The sequence below is a fragment of the Cucurbita pepo genome, chromosome LG15 (assembly GCF_002806865.2).
Source record: "Cucurbita pepo subsp. pepo cultivar mu-cu-16 chromosome LG15, ASM280686v2, whole genome shotgun sequence".
In the NCBI taxonomy this organism is placed as follows: domain Eukaryota; kingdom Viridiplantae; phylum Streptophyta; class Magnoliopsida; order Cucurbitales; family Cucurbitaceae; genus Cucurbita; species Cucurbita pepo.
In genome coordinates this window covers 1,961,071-1,983,373 of record NC_036652.1, presented here as the reverse complement: position 1 = coordinate 1,983,373, position 22,303 = coordinate 1,961,071, and the positions used below count along the sequence as shown (strand labels likewise).

The 22,303-nt window shown below is 33.7% G+C and overlaps 1 protein-coding gene and 1 pseudogene across 1 annotated transcript; both read left to right on the top strand.

The window, feature by feature from the left end:
- Positions 1 to 4,579: 4,579 nt before the first annotated feature.
- Positions 4,580 to 6,475, top strand: LOC111811605 (annotated as a pseudogene).
- Positions 6,476 to 18,696: 12,221 nt separating this feature from the next.
- Positions 18,697 to 20,138, top strand: LOC111811474 (7-deoxyloganetin glucosyltransferase-like). Its single transcript, XM_023698338.1, has 2 exons — positions 18,697 to 19,215; positions 19,579 to 20,138. Exons 1-2 carry the CDS (start codon positions 18,705 to 18,707, stop codon positions 20,136 to 20,138), a joined length of 1,071 nt encoding a protein of 356 aa, XP_023554106.1. The 5' UTR covers positions 18,697 to 18,704.
- The last annotated feature ends 2,165 nt before the right edge of the window (positions 20,139 to 22,303 follow it).

The following is a 22,303-nucleotide window of genomic DNA, read 5'->3' as shown; positions in this document are numbered from 1 at the left end:
CGTCAAAACTCCTCAGTTTTGTCTCATCGAAAACTTTCGACCTTCTCTCTCTTGTTCCTTCTCTTTTCCGTGCGGGTGGGCTTCTGAAGTAGGGCTGGAGATTGTTTGTTTCGCATTTGGCGTGCCGTGGAGTCGGGGTATGGCGTGGTCGAGGTGGGAACTCTTGCGGGAATTCTCCCAAGTCCCCGGCAACTACACTGATTTTTTATTTTATTTATTTATTTATTATTATTATTATTATTATTTTTTACTTGCTACCGTTACAGTCTCATTCAACAAACTTCCTCCCAAATGTTACTAGAAAAAAAATACAAAATAACATTCAATCTCAATCTCTCTCAACCTTCCTAGACAATCATATATATAGGCATAGAAACATTATTGTTATACATCAATCAGGATGATTCAGGTATCAATATGGGAGATGAACCAAATGAATGAGAGATTGACCAAATGAATTCCAACATGCACAGGGGAGGGGAATGTGCCAAAAATGTTCATGAATTCAAGAGATTGATGTATCAATATAGGAGATGAATCCAAAAGATTCATGAACCGATTCTTTATAACAATTTATAACAATCTCCACCCTTTTCAAAAGATCCCCAAGTAGATAACTGGTTTAGCTGCTGCCAAGTTACAATTTACATTTTTGTGTAATCATAGGATGAGAGCTCATAGAACAAGAGGAATCAGCAATAGGTTCAATACTGGTGGGATCAAGACCGCGAAGCCTTTATGAAATGGACTATAATCCATTAAAATGCAAAGAATGTTACGGGGAGAAAGTTTGTTAGGCATATAATCACGTAAGCAAGAATAAACACGACAACCAAAGGGATGAATATTATCATAATGCGAAGCCTAGCCTTAGAGAGGTTCAAAGGTGACTTACGTCCAAGAACTGAAGTGAGCAATCAATTGATGATATAAGTTGTAGTGCTGAAAGCGTCAACCCAGACACGAGGAGAAAGATGGGAGTAGAAGAGAAGAGTCAAAGAAGTCTCAGTTACATGATGATATTTTCTCTCAGCACAATAATTTTGACTAGGTGTATATGGTCAAGAGAGTTGATGGTGGATGCCAGATGTAAGTAAGTGAGCTTTGAAGCAAGTGCTAGTAAATTCGTTACCTCCATCGCTTTGAAAAACCTTGATACGAGCAATGGATGGCAAATAATCATCATCATCAATAAAAAATAACATGGGAAAAAACTCAATTTAGATTTGACGAGAGAAGGATCCAAGATTACAATGAATAAGATTTAACACACTAGATGACTTATATTCATTGTGAGAACAAGACAATCGATGGTTTTTCGCAAACTGACGGGTACTACATAGTGATGAAGAAGACAATAAAGACGTAAGAGAAATATATATTTTTTTATTTAAAAAATAAATAACACAATAATTTACCTGATCCAAGCGAGCATGTCATAAGTCATATGAAGAACGTAGAGATTTATTTTTTTAAGGACAAAAATTAAGACAGAGTTGTCACGCTCTACCACATATAGCTCTCCATCCCTTTTAACGGTCGCCACCACTCTTCCTATTTGACGATTCTCAATAGTAAAAAGATTATTAGCAAATGTAACGGAGAGAGAAAAAACATAGGCTAATTTATTCATCGAATAAGATTTTTAATGAGATGAGGGACAACCAAGACATCTCATAAGTGAATATTTTTTAATAAGGGAAAGAGTACCAATGTGGGTAATGGGCAAGGAGACATAGTTTCCTACAATCATAGAGTCCTTGTGTAATTTTTAGATTGATCCAAAATAGAGGGATCGTGGTCATATGGGCCAAAGCTCAGTGCTCAAAACTAATCAGCAGCCTGGGGCTCAGCAATAGAACAAAACGTGTTGAAAGCTTCAAGAAGGTGAGCATGAGCAGAATGAGTCCCAACATACCATTGGTTGTAGAGAGGTGGTCGACGATCCTTATCCGAGTGGATTCGTCCTTCATTGGAAGAGTTGTTGCCAAAGAAATGAGAACGACCTCATTGGTCACTATAGGATGCAAGATGACTTTCATGGGCGTGACAACGACTAGTGGCTGTGAATGCCGCAAGAGTCAAAAGACGCTAAAACAACTCAAAACTTTCGGCTTTAGAGACTAAATCTGCAAAATAAGGGAAACTTTCGGCTTTAGAGACTAAATCTGCAAAATAAGGGAGAGAGGTGAGAGTCATCTGAACAGTAAAAAAAAAGTTGAAAAATCGGTGCCGAGTTCACGAAGTAACCAGTGCACTTTATCAATGTCCTCAACGTGTCTGTTAGAAAAATAATATTCAAAGAGATAGCAAAATACATAATAAAATTAATAAAATTAAAGCTACAAATATTTTATTATTGTTTACTCACACATTACAAGCTTGTACAATAATTAAAAATCGAAAATTTAGAAATTCTACCAAACAAATGACCATAAACATATTCATAGGTTAAGGAACTTACTCAATCACAGCAAGTAATCTTCTAAAGTAATCTTCTAAAGGACAGATATTTTCTTTTGATAAAACTTTAATATTTTAGGGATAAATTATTTTTGAAAAGTTATTTGGATATCTTAGAAATAAAGAAATGTAATTATTTTAGGAAAATTAGGAATTTATTGTCTAGCCATCATTGTAAATACCCTTCCAAAGATTTCTAGCATAAAAGAAATTCAAAAAGATCTTAAGAAAGATGGAGTGTTTCCCACGAATTCAATAGAGTTCGGCCATCAACAATGCTACAAAGTCTATGTCATCATATATTTTGCATTTTTATTTGTATGTTTATGATTTTTTTTATTTTTTTTTTCTTTTGTAAAGTTAAATCGAGGGATTCTTTAAACGTTGTCAACTTTATAACCTGTTTCGAGTCTTTTCAAGGAAATTCTCGAATAATGTTTAGATAAATATTTATATTTTTTTTTTTATATTCTCAATTTTCAATTTTTAACTAGAAATAACATGCAAAAGTTGGATAGATATACCCATAATGTTCAATTTTTAGTATATCATTACAAATAAAATTATAACTATAAAGTTAAATGTAAAAGTTTAAAAGTAAAATATATATATATATATATATATATATATATATATATATATTTGGAATTACCTATAGATCTTTCATTTACACGAACTATGACTTCTTAGTAGAAATACCGACAACTGTGAACACATGTGATTTTGAATGTTTTATTCTCGGGACATATGCCCATGTGAATCCCATTGCCTGGGACCAATCTCCATAAATGGTTGTACGATCAAAGCAATGTATTTGAGGTGGGTTGAATTAGGTTGAAAAAATCTTTTTAATTAATCCAAAATTGGTGACTCTAACCAACTTAAATAAAATTCACAACTCAACTCAATCTTCTGTTTTAAAAAAAAAAATTACTTATCTATAATGCATCACTGATATGGATTATAAGCGAAAAATATTTTTAATCTTCATAATAATAGCAGTTTGATTTTTTGATAGTTCGGTGGCAACCTGGTTTTTAAATTTTCAAACTTCGAAACTTTTTTCTTTTAAAGTTTGATTTTTTTTCCTATTAGTAAGACTTGTCATTCTTAAAGGTGTTTATATGATTCCATAATTTGACCCACTTGAATTATTTAATCTAAATCATAAAAATTTTGTCGGATTAGATTTATATTTTGTTTAGGTTGGATTGAATATTTTCAAAATAAAAAATTTTAGTTTGCTTTCTGGGATGACATTTTTTTTATCGAGTCAACCTAAACAACGTGAAAATACGGTTACAATCCAATCCAATCCAATCCTGACATACTTTTAAAAAAGATGAAGAATATTTAATGTTTGTAACCAATTTTAGCTATGCATTGTATCTCCTAAATATTTTATATTTGATGTTTATGAGATTTGATGTGAGATCCCACATCGATTGGAGAGAAGGACAAAGCATTTCTTACCTTGCTATGAAAATCTCCTCCTAGTAGATACGTTTTAAAATCGTGAGGCTAATGACGATACGTAACAGATCAAAACATACAATATCGGCTAGCGTAGCTTGGACTGTTATAAATAGTATTAGAGCGAGTCACCAAGTGGTATGTCAGCAAAGACGTTTGGCCTCCTAAGAAAGTGGATGGTAAGATCCCACATCACTCGTGGATGAAAACAAACCATTTCTTATTATTTAAACGTGATTGGAAACTAATTTTATTATTTTACATTAATGTGACATTATATATTAATTTTATATATATAAATAAAAATTAGAAAAACACCCTAATCAAAATGCTACCCAACACATGGTTGTCTTTAAAAGTAAATCTATTATTTAACCAATAATTGTCAAAAATAATTTAAAGTTTGGTATAATTAAATTAAGATATGAGAGATATAAATTAATTTTTGCTCATAATTAATAATGTACGAAGCTATTCAGTATAATAACATAACGACAAGTTGGCAGCTGTAATAATCTTACCTTGTTTTTTTGTTATTCAATAACTAAATAATAATAATAATGAAAAATTCATTGCTTGTTGAACCTATAAGATATTCCAGTTTCTTCCTTTTCATGTCCCAAAACTGAGCCAAGGCTATCAAAATATGGGTTCTCCCTCAAAATCTGATAAACCGCATGCTGTGTGTATCCCAGGTCCAGCCCAAGGCCATATCAACCCTATGCTAAGCTTGGCTAAGCTTCTCCATCATACAGGTTTCCACATAACTTTCGGTGCATAGGCGTCTGCTCAGGTCGAGAGGCCCTGATTCGCTCGATGGCTTGCTAGATTTTCAATTCCGAACCATCCCGGATGGTCTTTCGTTCTCTGATGCCAATTGTACCCAAGATATTCCTTCCCTTTCCCAATCCACTTCCAAGAATTGTTTAGCTCCTTTCTGTAATCTTATTTCTCAGCTTAATTCAACTGCTGACGTCCCGCCGGTTAACTGCATCGTTGGAGACGTTGTCATGTCCTTCTCTATGTTGGCTACCAATGATTTTCAAATCCCTTATGCTTTGTTTTGGACTGCCAGTGCTTGTGGCTACTTGGGTTATATGCATTATCCAGAGCTTATCGAGCAAGACTTGGTACCACTCAAAGGTATGATTTAAATTTGAATATTGTTTATTGTTTTGAAGTCTTTTTTTCTTTTATTAAGTTCAATATTGTTTTGAAGTTTTTTTTTTTTTATTAAGTTATCAGTCTAAAAAGTTTATTTGAGTCAAATAAGTTTCTTATCCAAAAAATCCTCAATACTATTTATAAACTTTTTATTTTTGTGTTTAATAGATTTTGAACCTTAAAAAATTTATAATAAATAGTTACATTTTCAATTTTTTGTTTAACAAGTTCTATATCTATTGACATTTTAAAAAAATTCACCCATCTATTAGATGAAACAGTGAAATCTATTTGATACATGTAATTTAACTAATTTTAAATTTGGGAGCTAAGTTAATTTAAAATTTAACCTATATATTTGTTAGCAGATGCGAGTCAGATAACAGATGGATATTTGGAAAATACCGTAGAATGGACTGATGAAATGAAAAATATACGTTTGAGAGACCTTCCTAGCTTTCTTAGAACTACAAACCCAGATGATATCATGCTAAATTTCCTTAACCAACTAATGGAAAGATCTCGGGAAGCTTCAGCGATTATAATAAACACATATGAATCACTTGAACGAGATGTTTTGAATTCTCTTTCTTCCATCCTTTCGTCTATTTACACTATTGGTCCACTTCACTTGCTTGCCAACCAAATAGGGGACCAAAGTTTAAGAACATTAGGCTCAAATCTTTGGGTCGAGGAGCCCGAATGTGTCGAATGGCTGAGCTCAAACGAACCAAACTCGGTTGTTTATGTAAATTTTGGCAGTGTAACAGTGATGACAGCCGAGCAATTAATCGAGTTTGCTTGGGGACTAGCAAACAGTGGGAAGCCATTCTTGTGGATTACAAGACCTGACGTAGTTGTGGGAGATTCACCCATTTGGCCACTTGAATTTGTGGAAGAAACCAAAGATAGAAGCATGATAGCAAGTTGGTGTTGTCAAGAACAAGTGTTGAACCATCCTTCAGTTGGAGGGTTTTTAACGCATAGTGGGTGGAATTCAACGCTTGAGAGTATCTGTGCTGGCGTGTCGATGATCTCGTGGCCTTTCTTTGCTGAGCAGCTGACGAACCGTCGTTATTGTTGTACTGAGTGGGGCATTGGCATGGAAATTGATAGCAATGTTAAAAGGAATGAAGTGGAGGAGCTTGTGAGAGAGCTAATGGATGGAGAAAAGGGTAAGAAAATGAAGGAGAATGTTATGAACTTGAAGATTAAAGCTGAAGAAGCATGTAGTCGTGGTGGGTCAGCTTACAAGAATTTAGACAAATTGATCGATGAAGTTCTACTATCAAATATGAAGACATTTTAATTTGAATAATTATCTTAAACTATCATAGAACACTGCACCGTTTATCTAATAAATTCTTCTTATTTTTTAATAATGGTTGTTATAGGATTTTTTTGTTCTTAATAATGAACCTAAATTCAAATTACTTATGACAGTTATCACCAGCCGTGCCACAGAGTTTAGGATTTTTTATTTTTTACTTTTTAAAGTTAGATCGAGGGATTTTTTGAAAGTTGTCAACTTTATAACCTGTTTTCGAGTCTAATTTTCAAGAAAAATCTCGAAAAAAGTTTAGACATTCAATGATTACTATTTATGTTAGTTTTTTTTTCTATTTTTTCTAATTTTTTTATTTTTTATATTCTCTATTTCGAGTTTTTAATTAGAAATAACATGCATATATTAATAGTCATAGTTAATCTCGGTCTAGAAAAGCTCGGTCCATATACCTAAAATGTTCAATTTCTAGTATATGATTACAAATAAAATTATAACAATAAAGTTAAACCTAAAAGTTAGTTTACATTTTTCTCTAAAAGAAATATATATGTTTTTTTTTTTTTTTCATTTTTGGAATTACCTATATATCTTTCATTTACATCGAGATGAAAAAACATGAACTATGACTTCTTAGTAGAAATACTGACAACTGAGAACACGTGATCTTGAATGCTTTACTCTCCCGACATACACCCATTTGAATGCCGATGCAAAGTTAAGATAAGGAATGGACCAATCTGCATAAATGATTGCACGATTAAACCAATGTATTCGAGTTGGGTTGAATTATGTTGAAAAAATATTTTTAACTAATCCAAACTTTGAGTTGGTTGGGTTGAGGACTTTAGCAACTGTTCACATGTTTCTGTTTATTGCTTCCATTTCCAGATCCATGGCTTCCTCCATTTCTCACTCTCCAATGGGTTCCAATGGGTTTTCAAAGTTTACAGGATCGATAGTGGTAAATATGGCCAAGTGAGCATCTTCATTATCTTCTTCAGAAAGATCTTCTCCTGTTGCATAGTCTCTCATCCGGTGATCTCTTATTCCTCCCTTTATTCGAGCTAGGGGAGCTTGCTTCAGCCAAAGAGTCCGAGGAAATATTTTCCTTTTCAACTTCTATATCATATTCACTCCCTTCTTCATTTTCATCCAACACATCTGCTGCCTCCTCTTGATCACTCGATCGCACATAATGGATTCTTCTTAGGTCTTCTCCCAGTCTCAATTCTTATCTTCCTCGAATACAACATCCCTACTTATTATGATCCTTTGTGAAGTTGGATCATAGAGTCCGTAAGCCTTTAACTCTTCACTAACTCCCAGCAAAACACAACACAAACTCTCGTCATCCAGCTTAGTAGTTCTTTTATTGTCACGTACATGAATATGAAAGGTGCATCCAAAAACTCTAAAATGCTCAACTGAAGGTTTGACACCCCTCCAAGCTTCTTCTGGAGTTTTATTTTTGACAGCCAATGTTGGATTTCGATTTAGTACATGCACAGTCCAGTTGACTGCTTCAAGCCATAAACTTTTCGGAATTTTCTTTTCTGAAATCATACTACGAACCATATTCATAATAGTTTTGCTGTGGCGTGTATGCAGCTGTCAGTTGTCTCTGTATACCATTTACATCACAAAAATTGGTGAATTCTTGTGATGTAAACTCTCCTCCTTGATCTAAATGAGTTTGTTTCCTTCTCAACATGAATCTTAAAGTTTTTAAATACAGCGAAAGCTTCTGATTTTTCTATTAAGAAATAAACCCATGTTTTTCTTTGAAGTCATCTGTGAAAGTAATCAAGTACCTTTTATTGCTGTTTGAGATGGGTTTGATCAGTCCACAAATATCAGCATGCAACAATTGGAGAATTTGTGAAGCTCGCCATGTGCTACTTTTTAGAAACGAGTGCCTTTGTTGCTTACCCACCAGACAATTTTTACATGGTCTTAATGGAGACTTGAGCTGTGGTAAACCATCCACCATCTTCCTTTGCTGAAGAGTCTTTAATCCCTTAAAGTTCAAATGTCCATATCTACGATGCCAAAGTTGCTCAATATCTTCTGTGATTGTATTGAAACAAGTGGATGCTACAGGCTGAGATATAGCATGCAGTACGAACATTCGATTCAAAGACATCTTTGTCTCTATGATTAAGCCTCTCTCAGGATGAAAAACCTTGTACCTTCCATTTTGGAACAAAATGGTAAGCCTCTTTGCTTGCAATTTTCCAATACTCAACAAATTGTTCTTCAGCTCTGGCACATAGAACACTCCTGTGATTATCTGTATGATTTCATTTACTTGCAGCCGTACATTACCCGTTCTGTTACAACCATGCTTGAGTTGTTGCCCAGCTTCACTGAATCTCTAAAACTTCCATCAAAATCTGAAAAGTATTCCTTCTTCCCACACATATGATTTCTACATCCCAAGTCAAGGAACCACATATCTTCTCTATTAGCCTTATTCATATTCACGTGATCCATCAGCAACATCTCTTCTTGAGTCTCTGCATAGTTTCCCTCCTTCTCCTTGTTTTGACATTCCCATTGAAAATGTCCTAGCTTGTGATACTTATAGCACTCCACGGCTCAGTTGAAGGTTTGTCTGCCTCGTCCCCTTCCTCTGCCTCTAAAACTTCCACGACCTTGACCCCTTCCTCCAGATTGTTCACCATGAGTGATCTTCAAAGCATGTTTTTTTCTTCAACCGGAGAACTCATGTGTTGTTCATGCACAAGCAGGCTGCTTTGCAACTCATCAATGGTTAAGATGGTTGTACCCCTAGACTCCTCAATGGAACACACAATATAATCAAACTTGGGAGTCATAGATCTCAAAATCTTTTCAACTACTTCAACATCTCCTTTGTTATCACCATTTAGTTTCATCTTGGCTATGATAAAGGTCCGAGCAAAGTACTCATTCACAGATTCTCCTGCCTTCATGTGAAGCATTTCAAACTCCTTCCGAAGAGCTTGCGAATGTGCACGCTTTACCCGTGTTGAACCTTGATATTTCTACTTCATAGAATCTCATATATGTTCTTTGCTGTATTTTGTTGAGGATTGTCTCCAAGATCAAACGATCTAGTTCTTGAAATAGATAATTCTTTGCTTTCAAATCTTTCAACTTTTGATCTTCAATGTGCTTTTTCTAGGTATATGTGAAAATGATGTCTTCTGTTGCGGTAAGAATCCCATTCTCCACCAAACCCCACTACTCCTTTGAAACGCAAAAAGTTTTCCATGAGCATCGCCCAATGATCATAGTACCCATCAAATTTCGAAATTGCAGGATGCACAAAATGAACTCTCCATCGACATACTCTTATTATGTATAAGACTGTTGCTCTTTTAACTTGGCTAAGTTAAGGGCAAGCCTGCTGCTTTTTAAACTTGTCTAAGTTAAGGACATGACTCTATACCACATCTCAAGAATAGAGAGAAAACGGTCAAATAAGACTAATAGAGAAATCTCACATCCTAGAATAGAATTGACTATTATACAGCTTTATAAATAGACTGAAAATGAAATCCAAATCAAATAACTAAATTAAATCTAAATCAAATAATTAAATCAAATTTAATTCAAATAAAAAATCTAAATAAAATCTAATACACAATTCCACCTACTTAAAAAAAGTAAAAATATTTAAGGTTTGTAACCAATTTTAGTTATGCATTGTGTCTCGTAAATATTTTATATTTGAACTTTATGGAATTTTACGTGAGATCCCACATCGATTAGAAAGAAAAATAAAACATTCCTTACCAGGGTGTGAAAATCTCCTCCTAGTAGATACGTTTTAAAATTGTGAAGCTGACAACGATACGCAATGGATCAAAATAGACAATATCGGCTAGTGCAGCTTGAACTGTTACAAATTGAGCAAGTCACCGGACGGTGTGTCAGCAAGAACGCTTGACCTCAAAAGAAAGTGGATTATAAGATCTTACGTTAGTTGGAGATGAAAACAAAACATTTCTTATTATTTAAACTTGATTCGATATTAATTTTATTATTTTTATATTAATGAGACATTATATATTAATTTTATATTTATAAATAAAAATTAGAAAAACACGATTATCAAAATGCTACGAAGCACAAAAAAAATTGGTATTTTAAAAGTAAATCTATTATTTAACCAATAATGGTAAAAAATAATTTAAAGTTTGGTATAATTAAATTAAGATATGAGATATATAAATTAATCTTTGCTCATAATTAATAATGTACGAAGCTATTCAGTATAATAACATAACGACAAGTTGGCAGCTGTAATAATCTTACATTATTTTTTTGTTATTCAATAATTTATAATAATAATAATAATAATAATAATAAATTGATTGGTTGTGCAGCCTATAAGATATTCCAGTTTCTTCCTTTCCATGTCCCAAAACTGAGCCAAGCTATGAAAATATGGGTTCTGCCTCAAAAACTGATAAACCACATGCTGTGTGTATCCCATATCCAGCTCAAGGCCATATCAACCCTATGCTAAGCTTGGCTAAGCTTCTCCATCAAACAGGTTTCCACATAACTTACGTTAACAACGAGTATAATCATAGGCGTCTACTTAGGTCGAGAGGCCCTGACTCGCTCAATGGCTTGCTAGATTTTCAATTCCGAACCATCCCCAATGGCCTTCCGTTCTCCGATGCCAATTCTACCCAAGATATTCCTTCCCTTTCCCAATCCACCTCCAAGAATTGTTTAGCTCCTTTTTGTGATCTTATCTCTCGGCTTAACTCAGCTGCTGACGACCCGCCGATTAGTTGCATCGTTGGAGATGCTATCATGTCCTTCTCTATGTTGGCGGCCAACAAATTTAAAATTCCTAATGCTTTGTTTTGGACAGCCAGTGCCTATGGCTACTGGGGTTGCATGTGTTGTCGTGATAATCTATCATTCACATATTAAAGTATACAAGTTAATAAGTCACGATCACATATAAAAGAAACCGAAAATAAACAATATCGAATGAAATATTGGTTCGCCTCAAAATGAGGACTACGTTCAATCTTTTAAAATTGTAGGTTCTATGGTAATGGACATCACAAAAAAGATCTTCATTTTGCTCTACAAACCAACCCTTTAAGTGCTTCAAAAAAAGAACTCTTCAATCCGGCAAAGAGAAATTGTTAATGCATTTTGAAACTTACTCACAAATACACGTTATTTTTGTTGAGGATACTTAGTCTTCAATTACGGTTTAGCATATGATCTTGTATTTGATGGTACTTAGTCTTCCATTACGATTTATCATATGTATCATATTTAACTTAGACTAATATCCTTTCCCTTCCCTTTGTAATCTATTTCATCTTATTTAATTATGTAAATGATTATAAATAGGAAAGTCTCCCTCCGTGTGGTGATTTTAGTAAATTTTCTCATGGTATCAGAGTTCATTGGTTTAGCAATCTCGATCCTTTTTTTCAGAGATTTCTAAATCCTCTTTTCATCTTCCTTTCAACACTCTAATCCAAATGATCACCGTCAAGCTTTATTCCTCCAATATCTTTTTTGAAAAAATCAACTTCTTTCTCTCCTTGAGAGTCAAGACATGTTGGGCTACGTTAATGAACTATGGTTTCATCACCTCGCTTTGAACCAGCAACCTCCACAACACTCAACATCAAATATTTGACATGAAAGTAGCTGATCAACAACTTCTCTGTCTCCAACTCTCTTCTTTCATTGAGGAATCTATTGTTGTTGCGGTTGGTTTCTCCACTACTCGTGATTTGGCTCGCGTTGGAGACTACGTTTAATGATATGAATTNTCCATGAGCATCGCCCAATGATCATAGTACCCATCAAATTTCGAAATTGCAGGATGCACAAAATGAACTCTCCATCGACATACTCTTATTATGTATAAGACTGTTGCTCTTTTAACTTGGCTAAGTTAAGGGCAAGCCTGCTGCTTTTTAAACTTGTCTAAGTTAAGGACATGACTCTATACCACATCTCAAGAATAGAGAGAAAACGGTCAAATAAGACTAATAGAGAAATCTCACATCCTAGAATAGAATTGACTATTATACAGCTTTATAAATAGACTGAAAATGAAATCCAAATCAAATAACTAAATTAAATCTAAATCAAATAATTAAATCAAATTTAATTCAAATAAAAAATCTAAATAAAATCTAATACACAATTCCACCTACTTAAAAAAAGTAAAAATATTTAAGGTTTGTAACCAATTTTAGTTATGCATTGTGTCTCGTAAATATTTTATATTTGAACTTTATGGAATTTTACGTGAGATCCCACATCGATTAGAAAGAAAAATAAAACATTCCTTACCAGGGTGTGAAAATCTCCTCCTAGTAGATACGTTTTAAAATTGTGAAGCTGACAACGATACGCAATGGATCAAAATAGACAATATCGGCTAGTGCAGCTTGAACTGTTACAAATTGAGCAAGTCACCGGACGGTGTGTCAGCAAGAACGCTTGACCTCAAAAGAAAGTGGATTATAAGATCTTACGTTAGTTGGAGATGAAAACAAAACATTTCTTATTATTTAAACTTGATTCGATATTAATTTTATTATTTTTATATTAATGAGACATTATATATTAATTTTATATTTATAAATAAAAATTAGAAAAACACGATTATCAAAATGCTACGAAGCACAAAAAAAATTGGTATTTTAAAAGTAAATCTATTATTTAACCAATAATGGTAAAAAATAATTTAAAGTTTGGTATAATTAAATTAAGATATGAGATATATAAATTAATCTTTGCTCATAATTAATAATGTACGAAGCTATTCAGTATAATAACATAACGACAAGTTGGCAGCTGTAATAATCTTACATTATTTTTTTGTTATTCAATAATTTATAATAATAATAATAATAATAATAATAAATTGATTGGTTGTGCAGCCTATAAGATATTCCAGTTTCTTCCTTTCCATGTCCCAAAACTGAGCCAAGCTATGAAAATATGGGTTCTGCCTCAAAAACTGATAAACCACATGCTGTGTGTATCCCATATCCAGCTCAAGGCCATATCAACCCTATGCTAAGCTTGGCTAAGCTTCTCCATCAAACAGGTTTCCACATAACTTACGTTAACAACGAGTATAATCATAGGCGTCTACTTAGGTCGAGAGGCCCTGACTCGCTCAATGGCTTGCTAGATTTTCAATTCCGAACCATCCCCAATGGCCTTCCGTTCTCCGATGCCAATTCTACCCAAGATATTCCTTCCCTTTCCCAATCCACCTCCAAGAATTGTTTAGCTCCTTTTTGTGATCTTATCTCTCGGCTTAACTCAGCTGCTGACGACCCGCCGATTAGTTGCATCGTTGGAGATGCTATCATGTCCTTCTCTATGTTGGCGGCCAACAAATTTAAAATTCCTAATGCTTTGTTTTGGACAGCCAGTGCCTATGGCTACTGGGGTTGCATGTGTTGTCGTGATAATCTATCATTCACATATTAAAGTATACAAGTTAATAAGTCACGATCACATATAAAAGAAACCGAAAATAAACAATATCGAATGAAATATTGGTTCGCCTCAAAATGAGGACTACGTTCAATCTTTTAAAATTGTAGGTTCTATGGTAATGGACATCACAAAAAAGATCTTCATTTTGCTCTACAAACCAACCCTTTAAGTGCTTCAAAAAAAGAACTCTTCAATCCGGCAAAGAGAAATTGTTAATGCATTTTGAAACTTACTCACAAATACACGTTATTTTTGTTGAGGATACTTAGTCTTCAATTACGGTTTAGCATATGATCTTGTATTTGATGGTACTTAGTCTTCCATTACGATTTATCATATGTATCATATTTAACTTAGACTAATATCCTTTCCCTTCCCTTTGTAATCTATTTCATCTTATTTAATTATGTAAATGATTATAAATAGGAAAGTCTCCCTCCGTGTGGTGATTTTAGTAAATTTTCTCATGGTATCAGAGTTCATTGGTTTAGCAATCTCGATCCTTTTTTTCAGAGATTTCTAAATCCTCTTTTCATCTTCCTTTCAACACTCTAATCCAAATGATCACCGTCAAGCTTTATTCCTCCAATATCTTTTTTGAAAAAATCAACTTCTTTCTCTCCTTGAGAGTCAAGACATGTTGGGCTACGTTAATGAACTATGGTTTCATCACCTCGCTTTGAACCAGCAACCTCCACAACACTCAACATCAAATATTTGACATGAAAGTAGCTGATCAACAACTTCTCTGTCTCCAACTCTCTTCTTTCATTGAGGAATCTATTGTTGTTGCGGTTGGTTTCTCCACTACTCGTGATTTGGCTCGCGTTGGAGACTACGTTTAATGATATGAATTCAACTACTGATTCTTTGCATGTACCCGAAGGACCAATTACACAAAGGAGAGTAAAGAAGATTCAAGACATCTTCAAAGGCAAGCTAATGTACAAGTTGAAACAAAGATTTTGAGCTCAAAAATCTTTATAACATATCAAATCAAGAAAATAATGAAGTAGCAATAAACACCACTTTAACATTGAAAAATGATTAGAAAACTTTTTGTCGTTGCTAGTTTAACTACAGTTAAAACTATTTATTTCATGTCTTATTTTCTTCTATTTTAATTTAATAGTTTTTATTAGTAGTTGGTAATTATATTTGGATTATCTTTTTTACCTATTTAAAGTCATATAATATTCAAGTTAGAAAATCATGGTAGAACACAAAAAANAAGGTTGGCTAAGCTTCTCCATCATAGAGGCTTCCACATAACTTTCGTTAACACCGAGTACAATCATAGGCGTCTGCTCAAGTCGAGAGGCCCCGATTCGCTCGATGGCTTGCTAGATTTTGAATTTCGAACTATCCCCGATGGCCTTCCGTTCTCCGATGCCAATTCTACTCAAGATATTCCTTCGCTTTGTCAATCCACCTCCAAGAATTGTTTAGCTCCTTTTTGTGATCTTATTTCTCAGCTTAATTCAGCTGGTGACNCATAGATTCCAAGTTCGATCTAAGAGTTATTCATCCTTCTAACCAACTCTTGGTTAGAATCATCATTTAAGTCAACTTTACTTGTGAAAGTTTGCAAGGAACATAGAAAGAACCTCTAGATTTGCAAATTTAGCATTATTGGTGCTTATCATTCAGCCTGGTGTAGCTTAAGGGGAAACAAGATTGATCACACTCACACACCCACGAACAGAAATTAAACAAAGACACACAGTGATAAGATAAGGAATCAACTACAAGGGGGTAAGATTCGGATTACCTTGTTGATTGAATATCTCAAAACAAGAACACTCGATTGAGATTCGAATCACTTCACAAGCAAGATCGATCATGTCTAGCTTGAATGACTCTTGTTGATCAAATATCTCAAACACTTGTTTGAGATTCGAATCACTCCACAAGCAAGATTGATCATGTCGAGCTTGAATGATTCTACATGCAATCTAAACTACATAGAATTGCAAAGAAACTTAGTTTTTATATTAAGGTGACGTTAATTAAAATTAAAAAACATGATGATGAAAATACTATCAAATTCAAATCTCGTACACATGTCAAACAACTTGAAATTTTTTTAATATAAAATATAAAATTGTTGTCTTTACAAAGTAAACCTATTATTTAACTAATAATCGTCTAAAATAATTTAACGAAGGTATAATTAAATTAAGATTCCAAGATATCGGAGATATAAATTAAATTTTTTTTTATCATAATTAATAATGTATGAAGCTATTCATTATAATAACATGACGATAAGTTGGCAGATGTAATAATTTTACCTCGTTTTTTGTTCTTTTTCGGATATCCATATGTTTCGTGTCCCAAACGTCAGCCAATAAATTAAGAAAATAATGAAATATCCTTGCTTGTGCAGCCTATAAGATGTTTCAGTTTCTTCCTTTCCATCTCCCAAAACTGAGCCAAGCAATCAAAAGATGGGTTCATCCTCAAAAGCTGATAAACCACATGCTGTGTGCATCCCATATCCAGCTCAAGGCCATATCAACCCTATGCTAAGGTTGGCTAAGCTTCTCCATCATAGAGGCTTCCACATAACTTTCGTTAACACCGAGTACAATCATAGGCGTCTGCTCAAGTCGAGAGGCCCCGATTCGCTCGATGGCTTGCTAGATTTTGAATTTCGAACTATCCCCGATGGCCTTCCGTTCTCCGATGCCAATTCTACTCAAGATATTCCTTCGCTTTGTCAATCCACCTCCAAGAATTGTTTAGCTCCTTTTTGTGATCTTATTTCTCAGCTTAATTCAGCTGGTGACATCCCGCCGGTTAGCTGCATTGTTGGAGATGCTGTCATGTCTTTCTCTATGTTGGCCGCCAATAAATTTAAAATTCCTTATGCTTTGTTTTGGACCGCCAGTGCTTGTGGCTATTTGGGTTATATGCATTATCGTGAGGTCATTAAAAAAGGTTTGGTACCACTCCAAGGTATGATTTAAGTTTGAATATTGTTTGTTGTTTTGAAGTCATTTTTTTTATAATTAAGTTGCAAGTTTAAATAGTTTATTTGATTAAAATAAGTTTCTCAACTAAGAAACAGTTAATAAAATTTATAAACTTTTCATTACCCTTAAAAAGTTTATAATGAATAACTTTCAATTTTGTATACGTAAAGATTTGGAGTTTTTTTTTTATTAATAAGTTCTTGATCTATTTGAAATTTTAAAAAATTCCCTCATCTATTATATATAAAATTGAAACAATAAAATCTATTAAGTAGATGTAATTTAACTAATTTTTTAATTTGAGACTTGCCTTTATTTGAATTTTGACTTATTTATTTGTGAACAGATGCGAGTCATATCACAAATGGATATTTGGAAAATACAATAGAATGGACGGATGAAATGAAAAATATACGTTTGAGAGACCTTCCTAGTTTTATTAGAACTACAAACCCAGATGATATCATGCTAAATTTCCTCACTCAACAAATGAAAAGATCTCAAGAAGCTTCTNGTATATTGTATGATTGATGTCTCTTGGTTCATATCACGCAGACTTATGTTGTTCAAAAAGAAGAAATTTTCCTACATGCACAGGTGGCAACCAATCAAATAATCAAAGTGAACAAGGTGTATATCTCACACTCACACTACAAAATCTCACTCAATTTGGTTGGGTTAGATTTTTTTTAGGTTGGATTAAATTGTTCAAAAACTAAAAGTTACGTTTGTTTTGGGGGTTGACATTTTTTTTATAGGGTCACCCAACCAACTTGAAAATAGGGTTACAATCCAACCCAATCCATACTTTTAAATTAAGAACATTTAAGGTCGGTAGCCAATGTTACTTATGCATTGTGACTCATAAATATTTTACATTTGAACTTTATGAGATTTTATGTGAGATCCCACATCGGTTGGAAATGGGAACTAAAGATTCCTTACGAGGGTATGGAAACCTCTCTCCTAGTAGATGCGTTTTAAAACTGTGATTCTGACGGCAATATGTAACTAACTAAAGTTGACAATATCTACTAATGGGTGGGCTTGGGTTGTTACAAATGTTATCAAAGTCATTCACCGAGCAGTGTACGAACAAGGATGCTTGGCCGCCATGGGAGCGAATTGTGAGATCCCATCGGTTGGAAAGGGGAACGAACCGCAGTGGGCTTGGGTTGTTACATTTTAATTATTATGTAACATGTATCGTGCATAAATAGAATTTTTTTCAATAATTAAAAGAACAAAGCAATCGGACAACTCAAAATTTTAAGTTGGTCCAAAAATTTTCTCGAACGCAATCCAACCCAATCGACATACACTCCTAGTCATTTTGCTAATTTTCTATTATATAGTGGTGAATGAACCTTACATTTATTATTTTTATATTAAGGTGACGTTAATTAAAATTAAAAAACATGATGATGAAAATACTATCAAATTCAAATCTCGTACACATGTCAAACAACTTGAAATTTTTTTAATATAAAATATAAAATTGTTGTCTTTACAAAGTAAACCTATTATTTAACTAATAATCGTCTAAAATAATTTAACGAAGGTATAATTAAATTAAGATTCCAAGATATCGGAGATATAAATTAAATTTTTTTTTATCATAATTAATAATGTATGAAGCTATTCATTATAATAACATGACGATAAGTTGGCAGATGTAATAATTTTACCTCGTTTTTTGTTCTTTTTCGGATATCCATATGTTTCGTGTCCCAAACGTCAGCCAATAAATTAAGAAAATAATGAAATATCCTTGCTTGTGCAGCCTATAAGATGTTTCAGTTTCTTCCTTTCCATCTCCCAAAACTGAGCCAAGCAATCAAAAGATGGGTTCATCCTCAAAAGCTGATAAACCACATGCTGTGTGCATCCCATATCCAGCTCAAGGCCATATCAACCCTATGCTAAGGTTGGCTAAGCTTCTCCATCATAGAGGCTTCCACATAACTTTCGTTAACACCGAGTACAATCATAGGCGTCTGCTCAAGTCGAGAGGCCCCGATTCGCTCGATGGCTTGCTAGATTTTGAATTTCGAACTATCCCCGATGGCCTTCCGTTCTCCGATGCCAATTCTACTCAAGATATTCCTTCGCTTTGTCAATCCACCTCCAAGAATTGTTTAGCTCCTTTTTGTGATCTTATTTCTCAGCTTAATTCAGCTGGTGACATCCCGCCGGTTAGCTGCATTGTTGGAGATGCTGTCATGTCTTTCTCTATGTTGGCCGCCAATAAATTTAAAATTCCTTATGCTTTGTTTTGGACCGCCAGTGCTTGTGGCTATTTGGGTTATATGCATTATCGTGAGGTCATTAAAAAAGGTTTGGTACCACTCCAAGGTATGATTTAAGTTTGAATATTGTTTGTTGTTTTGAAGTCATTTTTTTTATAATTAAGTTGCAAGTTTAAATAGTTTATTTGATTAAAATAAGTTTCTCAACTAAGAAACAGTTAATAAAATTTATAAACTTTTCATTACCCTTAAAAAGTTTATAATGAATAACTTTCAATTTTGTATACGTAAAGATTTGGAGTTTTTTTTTTATTAATAAGTTCTTGATCTATTTGAAATTTTAAAAAATTCCCTCATCTATTATATATAAAATTGAAACAATAAAATCTATTAAGTAGATGTAATTTAACTAATTTTTTAATTTGAGACTTGCCTTTATTTGAATTTTGACTTATTTATTTGTGAACAGATGCGAGTCATATCACAAATGGATATTTGGAAAATACAATAGAATGGACGGATGAAATGAAAAATATACGTTTGAGAGACCTTCCTAGTTTTATTAGAACTACAAACCCAGATGATATCATGCTAAATTTCCTCACTCAACAAATGAAAAGATCTCAAGAAGCTTCTGCGATTATAATAAACACATATGAACCACTTGAACGAGATGTTTTGAATTCTCTTTCTTCCATCCTTCAGTCTATTTACGCTATTGGTCCACTTCACTTGCTTGCCAACCAAATTGAGGACCAAAGTTTAAAAGTGTTAGGTTCAAATCTTTGGGCTGAGGAACCAAAGTGCGTTGAGTGGCTGAATTCAAAGGAACCGAACTCGGTTGTTTATGTAAATTTTGGTAGTATAACCGTGATGACACCGGAGCAATTGATCGAGTTTGCTTGGGGATTAGCGNTTGAACTTTATGAGATTTTATGTGAGATCCCACATCGGTTGGAAATGGGAACTAAAGATTCCTTACGAGGGTATGGAAACCTCTCTCCTAGTAGATGCGTTTTAAAACTGTGATTCTGACGGCAATATGTAACTAACTAAAGTTGACAATATCTACTAATGGGTGGGCTTGGGTTGTTACAAATGTTATCAAAGTCATTCACCGAGCAGTGTACGAACAAGGATGCTTGGCCGCCATGGGAGCGAATTGTGAGATCCCATCGGTTGGAAAGGGGAACGAACCGCAGTGGGCTTGGGTTGTTACATTTTAATTATTATGTAACATGTATCGTGCATAAATAGAATTTTTTTCAATAATTAAAAGAACAAAGCAATCGGACAACTCAAAATTTTAAGTTGGTCCAAAAATTTTCTCGAACGCAATCCAACCCAATCGACATACACTCCTAGTCATTTTGCTAATTTTCTATTATATAGTGGTGAATGAACCTTACATTTATTATTTTTATATTAAGGTGACGTTAATTAAAATTAAAAAACATGATGATGAAAATACTATCAAATTCAAATCTCGTACACATGTCAAACAACTTGAAATTTTTTTAATATAAAATATAAAATTGTTGTCTTTACAAAGTAAACCTATTATTTAACTAATAATCGTCTAAAATAATTTAACGAAGGTATAATTAAATTAAGATTCCAAGATATCGGAGATATAAATTAAATTTTTTTTTATCATAATTAATAATGTATGAAGCTATTCATTATAATAACATGACGATAAGTTGGCAGATGTAATAATTTTACCTCGTTTTTTGTTCTTTTTCGGATATCCATATGTTTCGTGTCCCAAACGTCAGCCAATAAATTAAGAAAATAATGAAATATCCTTGCTTGTGCAGCCTATAAGATGTTTCAGTTTCTTCCTTTCCATCTCCCAAAACTGAGCCAAGCAATCAAAAGATGGGTTCATCCTCAAAAGCTGATAAACCACATGCTGTGTGCATCCCATATCCAGCTCAAGGCCATATCAACCCTATGCTAAGGTTGGCTAAGCTTCTCCATCATAGAGGCTTCCACATAACTTTCGTTAACACCGAGTACAATCATAGGCGTCTGCTCAAGTCGAGAGGCCCCGATTCGCTCGATGGCTTGCTAGATTTTGAATTTCGAACTATCCCCGATGGCCTTCCGTTCTCCGATGCCAATTCTACTCAAGATATTCCTTCGCTTTGTCAATCCACCTCCAAGAATTGTTTAGCTCCTTTTTGTGATCTTATTTCTCAGCTTAATTCAGCTGGTGACATCCCGCCGGTTAGCTGCATTGTTGGAGATGCTGTCATGTCTTTCTCTATGTTGGCCGCCAATAAATTTAAAATTCCTTATGCTTTGTTTTGGACCGCCAGTGCTTGTGGCTATTTGGGTTATATGCATTATCGTGAGGTCATTAAAAAAGGTTTGGTACCACTCCAAGGTATGATTTAAGTTTGAATATTGTTTGTTGTTTTGAAGTCATTTTTTTTATAATTAAGTTGCAAGTTTAAATAGTTTATTTGATTAAAATAAGTTTCTCAACTAAGAAACAGTTAATAAAATTTATAAACTTTTCATTACCCTTAAAAAGTTTATAATGAATAACTTTCAATTTTGTATACGTAAAGATTTGGAGTTTTTTTTTTATTAATAAGTTCTTGATCTATTTGAAATTTTAAAAAATTCCCTCATCTATTATATATAAAATTGAAACAATAAAATCTATTAAGTAGATGTAATTTAACTAATTTTTTAATTTGAGACTTGCCTTTATTTGAATTTTGACTTATTTATTTGTGAACAGATGCGAGTCATATCACAAATGGATATTTGGAAAATACAATAGAATGGACGGATGAAATGAAAAATATACGTTTGAGAGACCTTCCTAGTTTTATTAGAACTACAAACCCAGATGATATCATGCTAAATTTCCTCACTCAACAAATGAAAAGATCTCAAGAAGCTTCTGCGATTATAATAAACACATATGAACCACTTGAACGAGATGTTTTGAATTCTCTTTCTTCCATCCTTCAGTCTATTTACGCTATTGGTCCACTTCACTTGCTTGCCAACCAAATTGAGGACCAAAGTTTAAAAGTGTTAGGTTCAAATCTTTGGGCTGAGGAACCAAAGTGCGTTGAGTGGCTGAATTCAAAGGAACCGAACTCGGTTGTTTATGTAAATTTTGGTAGTATAACCGTGATGACACCGGAGCAATTGATCGAGTTTGCTTGGGG